This window comes from Peromyscus californicus, unplaced genomic scaffold, assembly GCF_007827085.1.
Source record: "Peromyscus californicus insignis strain IS unplaced genomic scaffold, ASM782708v3 Scaffold_4__1_contigs__length_199733344, whole genome shotgun sequence".
NCBI classification, from domain to species: Eukaryota; Metazoa; Chordata; class Mammalia; order Rodentia; family Cricetidae; genus Peromyscus; species Peromyscus californicus.
In genome coordinates, this window is record NW_026294562.1 from 176,667,640 (window position 1) to 176,682,087 (window position 14,448).

At 51.4% G+C, this 14,448-nt stretch overlaps 2 protein-coding genes across 3 annotated transcripts in view; one reads left to right on the plus strand and one right to left on the minus strand.

Annotated features, from left to right (window-relative positions):
- Positions 1-14,448, plus strand: part of LOC128124437 (uncharacterized) — a 52,034-nt gene that overhangs the window by 22,494 nt on the left and 15,092 nt on the right. The window lies entirely within an intron of this gene.
- On the minus strand, positions 1,101-10,550 carry Klk15 (kallikrein related peptidase 15). The gene is made up of 5 exons (XM_052760682.1): positions 8,303-10,550; positions 4,150-4,300; positions 3,225-3,508; positions 2,970-3,106; positions 1,101-1,510 (listed from the first exon to the last, which is right to left on the minus strand). The coding sequence occupies exons 1-5, from the start codon at positions 8,430-8,432 to the stop codon at positions 1,355-1,357; spliced, it is 858 nt and encodes a 285-aa protein (XP_052616642.1). The 5' UTR covers positions 8,433-10,550; the 3' UTR covers positions 1,101-1,354.

Consider the following 14,448-nt stretch of genomic DNA (forward strand, 5'->3'; position numbering starts at 1 on the left):
GGTGCATGCCTGTAAAACCAGTGTGTGGGGTATGGAGGCAGGAGGACCAGAAGTCCAAGGTCATCCTTGGCTAACATGAAGCAATAAATAAATAAATGAACATATTCTGAGGCTGGTGCGATGGACAGTGGATAAGGTGTTTACTACCAAGCCTGACAGCTTTTGAATTCAATCTCAATGGTAGGGGAAGAAAGTCAACTCTTAGAATATGTTCTCTGATCTCTGAACACCCATGAATAAATATGTGAAATAAAAATAATATCAGAAGTTGCAATGACAACCCCTCACTCAATCTAAGAATCTATCCGTTTCAATGACCAAGAGCAAGGGCTTCAACATTCAGTGACCCCAAGGACCACATTTTGGGGGTCTCTGAAAAGAATCAGAAACTGGACTCCTATAGCCTTGATGGTAAAGCCAGAGTTTTCAAACTTGAGACCTGGACACAATCAGCAAGGCAGCTCACGAGTCTGTACTGTATGTCATCAATGTGGCCAAGGAAAAGAGAATGCTGACCTTATTGTCTTGTTTGCCAGGAGACCTAGAACTGATGGTGACTCTTGGAAATCTAGTGTGTATTGGGTTCTCTCACTGGGATGGACAGTTCATGAGTGTGGACAAAGTGGCAGACACTGTTCTGATCCATTAAGATGAATGACTCATTTAATCTTTGCAGACACCCTAGGAGACAAGGGTTATGGTGACCCATTTCACAGATGGTAAAACCAAGAATGAGTGGGGTCAGGCCCCTGATTCAACATTCCATATCTGATCCAAATGAGCAAAGTCATACCTGAAACCATGTTCCCTAGCCCAGGGAAAGGGACCCTAGGGGACAGGGAACAGTAGATCTTGTATCCTAGTCCGTACCCATTTCCCATCATACCCTAAAGAAAGAAAGTCACATCCCTACAGAGAAAGTTGGATCAACACTGTCTTCTTTCTTTCTTTCTTTCTTTCTTTCTTTCTTTCTTTCTTTCTTTCTTTCTTTCTTTCTCTCTCTCTTTCTCTCTCTCTCCTCTCTCTCTTTCTTGCTTTTATTCTCCCCCCCCCCCCCCCCCGAGACAGGATTTCTCTGTGTAGCTCTGGCTATCCTGGAACTCACTCTTTAGACCAGGCTGGCCTTGAGCTCAGAGATCTGCCTGCTTCTGCCTCGAGAGTGTTGGGAAAACACTGTTTTCTTGGTGTTCGGCAGGTGACCTCGGGAGGGTGGGGCCCTGGCTAACAGTGTATGTCAATGTGCAGGAGGACTCAGCTCTGTCTCCGGTAGGAATGGGCCTGCTGGCTGGCTACGGGGAATTCTTGGTCAGGGTCCCAGGTGGTTAGTGAGGGACCTAGGTGGTGGACCAACGAGTCAGTTTCTTGTTTTCATGTTTTCCCGGATCCACTCCATGTAGCTGCAGACTTTGGTGTAGACGCCAGGCTTGGTGGTAGTATCGCAGGGGACATCACCCCAGGATACGATGCCCTGCAGGGCACCACTACAGACCAAGGGTCCTCCAGAGTCACCCTGTGGGGATAAAGGAGGGTTTTCCTCAGTATTTCTTCCATGTAGAGAGAGGATGAACACCTCACCCTCTTGCCTCAACCTCCCAAGTGCTGGGATGACAGGTGTGCACTGCCATGCCTGGTACACACAGCGCTGGAGGTGGAAGCCAGGCCTTGTACATGCTATGACAATACTGAGTTACAAGCCCAACCCACTGTCAACCTTGTTCTAACTAACCACTGTTCTTCATCTCAGTGAAACCCCAAACCAACCTCACCCTGGGAAACTCCAGTATTACCCCAAACCAATCTAAGCCTACTCTGATTCAACACAACCCAAGAGAGCTCACCTCCCCCACCCCTGCCGAGTTTAGCTCTGTCTCGTATTCCCCAGCCCTACAGCACTAAGTTCAAGTTAGATTCCATCCAATCCATACATCTTCCACATTCAAAATCAAACTAAACCTGTGCTCGCCAAACACAACCCAATCCCAATCTTTACAGCTTCTTCACCCTTCCCCCAAACCCATGCCATCCCCTGCCAACCCCAACATGCTTCTTCTCATCCTGAGTCAAACCAAACTCATTCCCCTTCTTAGCTTCCCAGACCATATAATCCACCCCATTTCCAATCTCACTATGATTCTAACTGCTCCTGGAAATCTATCCCATACCTGAACTTAACATTATCTCTGGCCCAAAGCAAAGAAAATTCAAATAATCCTACTTGTTCTATTCTGTCTTAATTAACTTCCAACTTGACACAGCCTAGGATCATCTGAGGAGTCTCAATTGAGAGGTTGCCCAGAGCACGTCTGTGGGAAGTTGTCTTCACTGTTGTTCAATACGGGAGGATCCAGCTCACTGTGAGTGGCACCATCCCCTTAGGGAAAGGGCCTTGGTTGTATAAGAAACAGAGCTGAGGACATGGAGAGATGGCTCAGCAGTTAAGATCACTGGCTGCTCTTGCATAGGACCCAGCTTTGATTCCCAGAACCCACAAGGCAGTTCACAATTGTCTGTAATTTTAATCCCAAGGCCCTCTTCTGGTCTCCATGTGCACCACACACATGTGGTGCACAGATATACATGCAGGCAAAACACTCATACACATAAAAAAGAAAGGAAGGAAGGAAGGAAGGAAGGAAGGAAGGAAGGAAGAAAGAAAGAAAGAAAGAAAGGAAGGAAGGGAAAAGAAAGAAAGAGAGAGAGAGAAAGGGAAATGGAAGAAAGAGAAAGCCAGCTCAACAGGAGCTGGTGAGCAAGGCAGTAAGCAGCGTTCTTCCGTGGTTTTCGCTTTAGGCTCACACTTGAGTTCCCGCCCTGCCTTTCCTCAATGATGGACTGTGAGCTTGAGAGCTGAATAAACTCTTTCCTCCCCAAGTTGCTTTTGGTCAGAGTATTTTATCACAGCAACAGAAGAGCAAGCTAAGATACGCCTTATTCCCCACTTTTACCCAAAGTCCCCACTTGGCTCTGACCTCACAGGAGTCCGTGCCACCGCCCTCTACACCAGCACACACCATGGTGGGCAACACTCGACCCGGGTAGTCCTTGTTGCAAGATGCCTCGGAGATAATGCTGATGTTGGCACAATGCAATGTATCCGGGAGTCTCACTGAGGAGGACAGACGGCTTTGAATATATTCCCTCCCTTTGGTCCCTGTGCCCTCCACCCAAGAACCCTGGAGGACAGCGTTGCTGGATCCTAGATCCAGCGCCATCCTTCCACGCACCTTGTGACTTGTGACTCCCTGTGGCTCCAGGCTTGTTGTCTGATAGCAGGCCCCAGCCTGACACCACACAGCCCTCGCCGGTAAAGGGGCAGCGCATGGGCAGAGGCACAGGGCGCACCTGAGGTGAGAGCCGGGCAGGCTGGAGAAGTCGCAGCAACATAATGTCGTGCAGATGGGTGCGAGCCTCGTAGCCGGGATGTGGGATGATTTGAGAAACGGATCGCATTTGCTCTGGGCCATCATGCTTGCGAAGGTTGTGCTCGCCAAGGCGCACTCTCATGAAACTGGGCGGGTGAGGAGTTACCCGAAAGGAGCAGACAAAGGAGTCAAAGAGTCGACAACCTGCCATTTTCTGACCCCTTGAGAACCTTAAAAACCTCCTTTCCTTTTCTCAAGTCCTTCAAACCAGTGGTTCCAGCCATGGCCCTGGAGTTGCAGAGTGTGGTGGCACATGTCTTTAACCCCAACAGTTGGGAGGCAGAGGCGGATGGGTTTTTCTAAGTTTTGAACCAGCCTGGTCTACACTGTGAGTTCTAGAGCAACCTGGGCTACACAGTGAGACTTTCTCTCAAAAAACGAGCAGATAAACAAAACCAGGAGTCCCAAGTCAGTTACACATGTGGAACTCAATCCCAGGTTTGGCCCCTTTCCTTCTTCAGAAGAGAACATTCTCACCCACTAGACCTCTCTCTCATCAGGGGCCCAAAAGATGGGTCATTTGCAGCCTCCTCTTTCCCCTTTAGGAATCTACGGTGGCAGAATCCACACCCCTTCTCACCCAGGGCCTGAGCCTCCAGCCTCCCCGAGCCTCAGAAACCAAGAGCTTGTGTTACTTCCCCACGTACCCAACAGTCCATGTACCGCAAACCTAGACGTCCCCAGTCACAGCCACACCCCGCAGGACCCCCATCCCCTGCCTTTGTACCGGGTTTGGCAGTGGGCAGCCGTCAACACCCAGTGTGGGGAGATTAGGAAAGCGCCACAGTTGAACCGGCCGCGCTCGAAGAGGGCCACTTGCCACGGCTGTGAATGAGGCGCACACTCCTCGCCTTCCAGTACCTTGTCACCATCCTGAGCTGCGGGAGACACGGGTGGATCCCACCTTTTCAGCATCCCTATCCCGCCCCCGCCTTACCCTATTTTCATGATAGGTTTCACCCAGGCCCTCCCTTTGTTCATTAAGAAATCACTTCTTTAAAAAAGGAAAAAGAAAGAAAGAAGAAAGAAAGAAAGAAAGAAAGGAGAAAGAAAGAAAGAAAGAAAGAAAGAAAGAAAGAAAGAAAGAAAGAAAGAAAGAAAGAAAGGAGAAAGAAAGGAAAAAGCTCCTCCTTTAATCCCAGCACTCCCGAGGCAGGGGCAGATGGATCTCCGAGTTCGAGGCCAGCCTGGTCTACAGAGTGAATTCCAGAGCAGCCAGGACTGCACAGAGAAACCCTGTCTCAAAAAGAAAAATGAAAAAGAAAATAAGAAAGAAAGAAAGAAAGAAAGAAAGAAAGAAAGAAAGAAAGAAAGAAAGAAAGAAAGAAAGAAAGAAGGAAAAAAGGAAAGGAAGAAAGGAAGGAAGAAAATATATCTATGCTTAGGGCTGAGGATAGCCCCTCGGGTAAAGTGTTTGCTGCATGAGGAACTGAGTTTGTACCCCCACCACCCACATAAAAAGCCAGGTGTGGTCCCACATGCCTGTAACCCCAGTGCTGGGGTTGGGGGAGGGGAGACAGGCTGATGCCAGGGCTTGGGTTTAGCTAGTGTAATCCCAGGGCTAGATGATTAGTCTGCGAGAGACTCTGTCTCAAAGAAAAGAAAGGAAAGGAAAGATGGAGGGCTAGAGAGATGGCTCGCTAGTTAAGAGCTCACCCTGCTTTTGCAGAGAACCTGAGTTCAGATCTTGGTACCAACGCGGTGGCTCACAGCTAACTGTAACTCTAGCTCCAGGAAATCTCTGGCCTCTGGGGACACCCTCTCTCTCTCTCTCTCTCTCTCTCTCTCTCTCTCTCTCTCTCTCTCTCTCTCTCTTACACACTCTTATAAATGAAATAATTTTTTTGTGAAATAAAATTTTAAAACAAAAAGAAATACATAAGAAGTGATGGAGGAAGACACTCTGCTTCCACCTACACTGCACAGGCGAGCATACATGTCTCTCTCTCTCTCTCTCTCTCTCTCTCTCTCTCTCTCTCTCTCACACACACACACACACACACACACACACACACACACACTTGTCTTGGAACCGTGTGTTCTGGTTTTGACGGTTGCTGCCTGTTCTTGCCATGAGGCGTTGACTCCTGTGTTTGCATGTCTGTGCATGCACAGGTGCACACACATGCGTGTAGCCCAGAGGACAGTCTCCAGTGTCTTTCTTCAGGCATGAATGCCTTGATTACTGAGACTGGACTACTCTCACTGTCCCTGGGGCTCCCTAACTTTGCTAGGCCTGCTGGCCAGTGAGCCTCAGGGACCCACTGAGTCTCCCCCGTCCAGTGCCGCCTTACAAACATGGCTGTGACACAGCTTCTGAGGATCAAACTCAGGTCCTCATACTTGCACAGGAAGCAGCTTACTGACTGAGCTGTCTCCCCAGGCAGACGTTGATCTCTTGGTGCTTGTTGTAAAACTGTGGGGATGGCCGTGAAGGTAAGAGGGGCCTATGGGTGCCTTTGCGTGTGCCTGTGTATGAATTGTACCTGGCCCATTGTAACTCCTTGCAACACAATTGATTTATTTCTTCGGTGTTTTGAGGCAGGGTCTCACTCTGTTGCACAGCCTGGCTTGAAACTTACAATGTAACCAGGGGGGTCTGAACTCATGGCAGCCTTGTCTCTTAAGTCTTTCAGGTTCTGGGATTATAGTCATGTGCATTTGGTCCTTTAAACAAAGGACACCCATTTATTTACGGGGGTGTCCACGTGGATGTTCAGGTTGGTGACAGAGGTATGGCCAAAGCATGGCAGACATCTGCACAGACCTAGTTACAACAGCTAACAGCAAAACTACACTTTAAAGGCTGGGACATGACTCAGTTGGTAAGTCTTTGCCTTGGGAGCACAAGGACCCATCTTTAATCCTTAGCATCAGGTAAAAAGTCAGGCATGGTGGTGCGTGCTTATCACTCCAGTGCCTGGAGTCAGTTGGATCCTGGTGCTCTCTGGCCGGCCAGCATGGCCTAATCAGTGAGCATTAGGCCATTGACAAAGTCTGTATAAAAAACTAAGGTGGGGCTGGAGACAAAACACTCCCACACATAAAATAATAAAATAAAACAAGGCAGACAGTGCCTGAGGAATGAGCTGATACTGACCTCTGGCATCCACATGTGCATGTGCACACAATGTAAAGATGTGCTTTACACATAAGTCATTCTGTAGAACTCAGAGACCCAGATACCCATCCACAGGGTGACTACTCAGACATGAACAGTGCCCACCAACCTAGACCACATTCGGATCCGCCAGATACAGAGCTGAGATTTCAAGGTCAAAGATACTAGCAGGAGAGACAGAGAAAGCAGGATCTCTAATGTTTAAGGTCACTCTTGGAAGCTCACCTGGCTCATGCTTCTGGATAGCAAGTCACACACACACACACACACACACACACACACACACACACACACACACACACAAAGTGGGGGGGGAGAGAGAGAGACAGAGAGAGAGAGAGAGGATGGCATCACATATAATGACATAATTGGGACAGTTGAGGCCACAGTTCCTTATACTGAACGATGTGGTTGTCCCACTCTTCCAAGGTCAAGACCATGATAGACACCCAGCTCCTGGGCTGTGTGACAACCAAGCCAATGTCCACACTCTGCCCTCTGTCCTCCAAGGTCAGGAACAGGTCCAAAGGGAATGCGGATGTGGCAGAAGAGGGGCTTAACAGAGGAAGGGTGAGGTCGCCCTGAGGAGGAGGGCACTGACTGAACAGCTGGGTATCGGGCTGCACCTGGCCAGTCCCAGCTGGAGGAGGGCGGAGGCCCCAGCTGGGTGCAGCAACAGCGGGCAGAGCACAGGGAGAGCCCAAGGGGATGCTTGCCTGCCATGGGGGAGGGCTGAGAGCCCCGGGCCGAGGTCAGGTGGGGAGCAGGGGATCGTTAATGGACACCCCCTCCCGTTTCTCCAGGGCAGGAAGCATCAGGTTACACTGGAAATTCCCACAAGAAGTGGCAGAGGTTGGTCTGGAGTTGGCCTGTCACCTGGAGTGACCTTGGTTTAGTGGTCATCCCTGCTTTCAACCTGGTAAACGAGGGCAAGGGTGGTTCTCTCCTTCCATCGTGTGGGTCCTGAACTCAACCACTCACGGTTGACGGCATTACCATCTGCGCCATCTCACCAGTCCCAAGCTTATTTGGGGGGACAGGTTTTCTCACTGAACGTAGAGCTTACAGATTGGCTGGACTGGACGGCAGTGAGCCCAGAGATTCCCATCCCCTCCTCCCAGCTCTGGGATTTTACAGGCATACTGCTGGCTTTTCACGTGGGGACTGGGGGTCTCCCCAAGTCCTCTACCTCACGTGGTCATTATGTGCAAATACTATGTGCCCTTCCTGGAGTGTCCAAACTGTTCCATAATGCTCACACACCTCATGGAGCACCATGCTGAATTTTTATGGAGGACAGTTACCTCCATCCCATGGTTGGGAAAGCTGCGTTGCAGGGTTGAGGAACGGGCAGCCACGGGATTCAAACCTAGATCCTATGCTCTTGGTGTCTCAACCAGCCTGATTGCTTGTCCTGTACATCACCTACATGATGTGATTAGGACTTCACAGTGACTGTCACAGGTAGGGAGCACTTGAGGCCTGGAGGGGTAAAAGGGTTTCCCCAAGGCTACCCAGCAGTAAGGAATGGTCCTGGAACTCAGGTTCAAGGATTCAGGTGGCTTGGCACCTCCAGAACTTCTCATGACTCATGGCTGAGGATTCAGGGACATTTGGCAGGTGACTCAGGTGGGGTCCAGGTAGGATCATAAAGGGGTCTCTGGGTGAAGTATGGGCTAACAGGTCCCAGGTTTCAGACACTCTGGGGAAAGGGAAATCCCATTTCATCAGACAAGTACCCAACTTTGGTGTCCCTCACCTGCAGACACCAGCAAGATGAAAGCAAGGAGAAGCCACATTGTGAAGGAGGGTCCTGGGCTTGGAGATCTGGTGGCGGGGAGGATGACAAAAATTGGGGTGAGGCTGGGTCCGTCTGTCCCCATCACCATCCCTGCAGACAGAAATGCATCCCTGTATATGACACACTTGCCTCTGTATATCCCAGGTTTACCTCAAACTCGTGGTCCTCCGGCCTCAGCCTCTTAACTGCTGAGATGGCAGGTGGAGGGCGCTCTGCTAGACTAAGAAACCCACTTTTACTGCCCTGCCTTCCATCGGCAGCCTCCACCCTGCTCCTTCCTAGTACCTATCTCTGGAGGGTCCTCTGTTCCTTTCAGCATTGGCAGACCCCAGCATCGTTCTATAGCGCCCTGGGTCTCTCTCATCCCCATGGCCCCTGGGTCTCTCATCAGGACTCTATCCAGGTTCCCATGGGGACTCTTGGGTCCCCTTAAGTCTACTGTTCTGTAGTCTGTTCTGTACACAAAGCCCTAGAGAGCTAAGCTCCCTTCCTCCTTCCCTCCTTCCTCTCCTCTCTCCTTCCCCTTGGACACCAGAGCCTGACCTACGCTGGCTAACTGCCCTGAGCCATGCCTCTTGACCCTCACTGGTGGATTCTAGGAACGCACAGGGTCTCACTAAGTTTCCTATGCTGGTCTTGAACTCTCCACTCTCATGCCTTAGCCTCTCAAGTGCAGAATAACAGGTATTCACTACCACACCTGGCTTCTACAGGGTCTTTCCACACAAGAGCTGCGGGCTCCTCTCTCCTGCTCTCAGCCTCCCATGGACTTCTGATAGCCCCCAAATAAAGCCCCATATTCTCAGCAGTACTTTGAAGGACAGAAATGCCTCTGCCCCTTCCAGCCTGTCCAGCTGGGTTTCTTGGACCTTCCTGGTACAGGCAGTGCGGGACTTTGGTTCTGCAGTTTTACACCCTGACTTTGCTCAGCTTATTCCCCCTGGACCTTCTCTGACCCCTCCCCTGACTCTCTGTGGTGTCTCCTCATCAGACTGAGAACTCCTTTGGAGCAGACCCCACTTGACTGGCCCTGGATCCCCAGGTACCAGCCAGTGTTAGGATCTGGCCCATAGAGAGCCCTCAGGAAGTTTGGGGGGTGAATTCCAGTCCTTTCCATCTTTCATCTTGCTATTTACTCTTTCAGCTCAGCCTGACACTTCTAAGACACTGTTAGGCAGAGGGGGTGACATTAAGATCCTGTGGTGTCCATCCCGCCCCTGCATGGCAGCACTGACTGCAGAGACTGAGACTTGCCTGCTCCCACTCCTCATCCTAGAGGAAGATGGAGTTCAGGTCAGACTTTCCTGTCCCCAGCTCTGTTCAACCTGGGACCTGGCACTGGGGACACCTCAGGGAAGTTGTTCTGAACTGATTTGACCTGTGATAACTGCTGACCATGTCCTTGGCTCCATGACAAGTGTTCTCAGGGACGTCCTCCCAAGTCACCCCATCCCTTCCTCCCCCTTCAGCCCAGGCTCTTTCTAGAAGCTTCGAGACATTTTCTTGGTTCAGATTCAACTTGAAGCTACAGGAAAAGGACACCGAAGACCCAATGCCCTTGACAACTGGCCCTCCAGGGTAGTCTGTGACTCCTGGAGACCAAGGCACTTTCAGGGTCCCCTCTCCACCCCCACCCACTTTCCCAAGCTCTTTCTCAAAGATCTCACCCCCTCCAGGTCCTCCAGTGACATCCAGAGCAGCTGGGATGCCAGAAGGGGAGCAGATGCCTGAAAGCCTGCATTTATAAGCTCCTGGCCCAGCCTGGGTCTGGGGTGGGGTTGGGCAGAGTGGAGTGAGAGGCAGTGGAGGGTCAGATTTACAGGCTGGACGCCCTGGTGGCAGGTGTGATGCCAGACTGGGTCAGTCTAATGAGCGTTTATTAGTCTGAAGCCATTGTCTGAGTCTGTGAGGAGGAATTCCACCCAGGGGCAGTTCCTCAAGGGAGGGGACAGGAGGACAAGCACAGAAAAACGGTGAAATGCAGAGCCTGGGATTCTAGGTGTAGGGGTGGAAGCTGGATTCTAAAGTCATGCTTCTTGGGCCTGGGAGAGAGTGTTGAGCTTTGATGCTGTTTTGTTGTTTCGACACAGGGTCTTGCCAAGCAGCTCAGGCTGATCTGAGTTTGAACTTGAGATCCTTCTGCCTCAGCCTCCCAGAGGCTGGGATGACAGCCTTGGTGTGCCACCATGCCACCTTGGAACTTGGATCTGGGTTCATCTTAGCTTACACACTGGGGAGGTCTCGAATTTGGTTGTCATGACCTGAAGTCTACAGTGTGAAATTTAACTACTTTTATTTTTAGTCATTGAAATATATTAAATTTGCACACACGTGCACACGTGCATCAACTGTGGGTGTCTTCCTAAGTCACTGTCCACCTTATTTGTTTTTGTTTTTTATTATGTGTATGCTTGCACATGTGAGCTCGGGCACCAGTGCAGATGCCCGTGGAGGCCAGGGCCTCAGATTCCCAGGAGGTTGTGTTGGTTGTGGCCTGACATGGGTGATGGGAACCAGGCTTAGGTTCTCTAGAAGGGCAGACTGTGTTCTCAACTGCTGAGCTCTCTCTCCAGCCCCTCCACCTTGTGTTCTGAGTAGACTCTCTCAGTTCGACTTGCAGCTTCTCGATAGACCTAGGCTGGCTGGGCAGCCAGCTCCCGAGACCCACCTGTGTCCATCTGGATTACAAACTCAAGCTGGATTTTACGTAGGTTCTGAGTATTGAGCTCGGGTTCCCAGGCTTGCATGACAAGCACTTCGTTCACTGAGCCGTGTCCCTACCCTAGAGAGTTCACTTTTGAAGGCTGACGTCCCGTGCCTGGAGTCATCTGTATCCTGGGCTCCGAACTGTGAATGACTTTTGGGGTCCCAGGCTTGTGCTCCTTATTGTTTCTTTCTTCTGGTGTTGCCTCCGTCTCCTCCTCTTGCCCCTGATTCCATCCCTAGTACCACACAAACCATATAGAATCGTGCATGCCTGCAATCCCAGCCCTTGGGGGCCTGAGGCAGGAGGATCAGGAGTTCAGGATATGCTTGTCTACACAGTGATCTTGAGGCTAGCCTGGGATACCCAAGGCTTGCTTCCAAACAACAACAGCAGCAAAAACAAAACAAAGAACAGAGCCTGCATCGAGCCAGGCCCAGTATCACACGTCTGTATACTACAATCCCAGCCCTCCGGAGGTAGAGACAGGAAGATGGAGGTTTGAGGCAGCCTGGGCTATCCAGCCAAACAAACAAAATGTCTGGACTCAAGACAGCCTGACTTCTGGTTCTGGATTGCTAGTGCTGGCTGTGGAGCATGCGCTCAGTGTTCAGCTAGGCATCGGTGTCTCGGTACTGGATTCCCAGGTTAATGTGCCACACTCACACTCAGCATTGACTAGCCTCACGCTGAGACAAGCTTCAGCTGGGCACTTCTGTGGGATGCAGGCTGCCACCCAGTGCTGTCCGCGGATCATTGTGTCCTCTTTGTAGTCCTGTGGGATCTGGAGCTTGGCCTCCAGACTCTGCATCTGTAGGCTGGAACCATCACAGAGATGGCCCAAGGTTTATGGAATCTGTGGCTGGCTCCTGGTGTCTCAAACTCCCAGAGGGCCTTGAGCAATCACCTAACACCTTGATAATGAGAAGGTCCCTCAAGCTGGAGGGACTGAGCTGTGGTCACACAGCCAAGCATGGCTTCAGTTATAAGCTTCCTCCCTCCCTAGGTCTGGGAAGCTGTTGACTTTATGGGACAAACCTGCATGGCTGGTTCAGCCCCTCTAGAGCTACTGGACACAGATATCCTTAGAAATTGGGTTTCAGATTCTAGGACATTCTGTCTACCTACGTCCTCAGAAACTCTGGAATCCAAGGTGTTAGAATTGTCTGGAATCACAGGCCTCCAGGCAACCTAGAGCTTCAAACCCCCAGAACCACTAGTTTAAGTCTCCATCCTAGACCTGCAGACACCCTGGACCCCCATGGCTAAACTAGTCTAGAAGTCTCCCGTGTCCACTTGTCTCCTTGCCACACTCACACTCAGCGTTGTCTAGCCTCACGCTGAGCTTCAGCGGGGCACTTCTGTGGGACGCAGGCTGCCACCCAGTGCTGTCCGCGGATCATTGCGTCCTCTTTGTAGTCCTGCGGGATGGCTCCTGGGCTTCCCTCCTTATGGAGAGATTGAAGCTCAGATGAGGGCGAAGGTTATGCAGAAGACCAAGGGAAGGAGAGTCTAGTTTTCCTATTCCCAGCCTCCAACCCTCTCTGGTCTTGGAGCACCCTGGTTGGTGGCGGGGTGTGTGTGTGGGATGGGTACAGGGGCTCTCCTGGGTTATACTGAGGGCTCCTGGAGGGGGCCGGCTTGAAGTAAGCTTTCCACTATGACACATGCTACTGTGAGCCTGCCCTGGCTGGTGCTGACCTTGGCTCTAAGACACACAAAAGGACAACAACCTGGGCGCTCTCACGCCCTGCCAAGTGCAGTCTGGGGTGTGGACTTTGCGAGTGTGTCTGCCCCGCCCCCTAGCGGTGACTTCATCTGCGTGTCCTGCCTGCCCCAGGCTGGATGCACCCCTCCTCTTGGGTGTCTTGGTTGACCCAGAAGTCCTTGGGCCTCAGGTTGGGTGTGTTCTTCCTCCTGCCCGGCCCTCTCCCTGTGCGCCTTCTCTTCTTCCTTCTCTCCTTTTCACCCCACCGCCTCCATCTCCTGGTCTTCTTTACACATCTCCTTTCCCACCTCTCTCTCTTCCCCTTCTCTCTGTCCTTTTCTTCTTCCTCTCCCTCCTCCTCCTCTTTTCCACCGTCTCCTTCTCACCCTTCCATTTTCCCCTCTTTCTCCCTCTTCACGTCCTCTCTTTCCCTTTCATCTCTTGAGGAGTGTTTCTTTGGTCAGCCCCCACGGCTCAGTCCATCTCACCCAACCTTTCAGCACCTGCTTCTCGGTGACCCCTTCCCCGGTGTGTCCAGGACCCTGACTCGTTTCTCCCCCTGAAACCCTCCCCCTGCCGTGCATCTGCTGTCCTTACCGCTGGGTCTCAAACCTGGGACGCACGCTAACTGAGCGGCCTAACACATGGAAGCCGATGCTGGCTGCCAGGTCTCCCAGCATCTCTCAGTCCCCACTGTGGCGGGGTCCTTCTGGCTGGCTTACCCTTCCCCAACTGCTCTTCCTTTTATAACCTCAGCCCTTCTGGGCCCCTTTGGCCTTTTTGGCCTCCTGGTCTCTTTGTTCCTGGCTCTCCCTTCTCCTCTTCCCTCTCTCCTCACGTGACCTGACTTAGTCTGCTGGTTATGTCTACTGGATTCTTAGGCTCTCCCTAACATTTACAGTAAACTTTCTCCTCCACCATACCGAGGAGCAGTCATGTCCTCCTTTTATTTTTTTTTTCAATTCACTCACATCTTCCCTTCTGCAGTTCACCCACCCAGTCCTTTCCTGGGTGCCTCTCCCTCTGCCGGGTCCCACATTTCTGTCCCCTCAGCCTGGCTGCAGCTCACATTCTAATCTTTTACTGCTCTGCCCACTCGGCGCCACCACGTGGTCTCCACACCCTCCATAGCCCTTCTCTGATGTTTCCATCATCCCTGGACAAGGGCCCTGCCTCTCAATCTGGAGTTGCAGGTTTTTGAGGTGGCTTTGCTGGAGACAGTGCCTGTGAGTCCTGATGCCCAGGGAGAGCAGATGTCTTGGGTTGAGGGAACCTGACCTCTCAAACCCTTCTTCACTGGTTCAGTTGAGGGCGAATTCTAAGACTCAAACTGGATTCACAGAGCCTGGCTCAGACCCCATTCTGTTTACTTTTTTCTAGTGTCAATGCTGTGTGTGTGTGTGTGTGTGTGTGTGTGTGTGTGTGTGTGCGCGCGCGTGTGTGCACGCATATGCACGCAGAGGACAGAGGTTGACCGTGGGTGCCTTTATCCTTCTCCATCTTATTCTTTGAGATAAGTTTCTGACTGAACCCAGAGTTTACCTGGCCATTTAGACTGGCTGGCCAGTGAGCCTCAGGGATCCTCCTGTCCAGGCCTCCCTGGTGCTTTGATTCCATGCACCCCACGTTTTTGTGGGTGCTGGGAATGTAATTGAGGGCCTCATGGATGTGCAGCAAGTACTTTACCAATCA

Bases quoted from the DNA above. Each gene is read 5' to 3' on its own strand.
- Klk15 (XM_052760682.1), bottom strand. From the start codon at position 8,432: ATGGTGATGGGGACAGACGGACCCAGCCTCACCCCAATTTTTGTCATC. The intron at 4,301-8,302 runs GTGAGGGACACC...TGTCTCCCGCAG, and splicing joins CATCTTGCTGGTGTCTGCAG to CTCAGGATGGTGACAAGGTA. The intron at 1,511-2,969 runs GTCAGAGCCAAG...TTATCCCCACAG, and splicing joins GTGGCACGGACTCCTGTGAG to GGTGACTCTGGAGGACCCTT.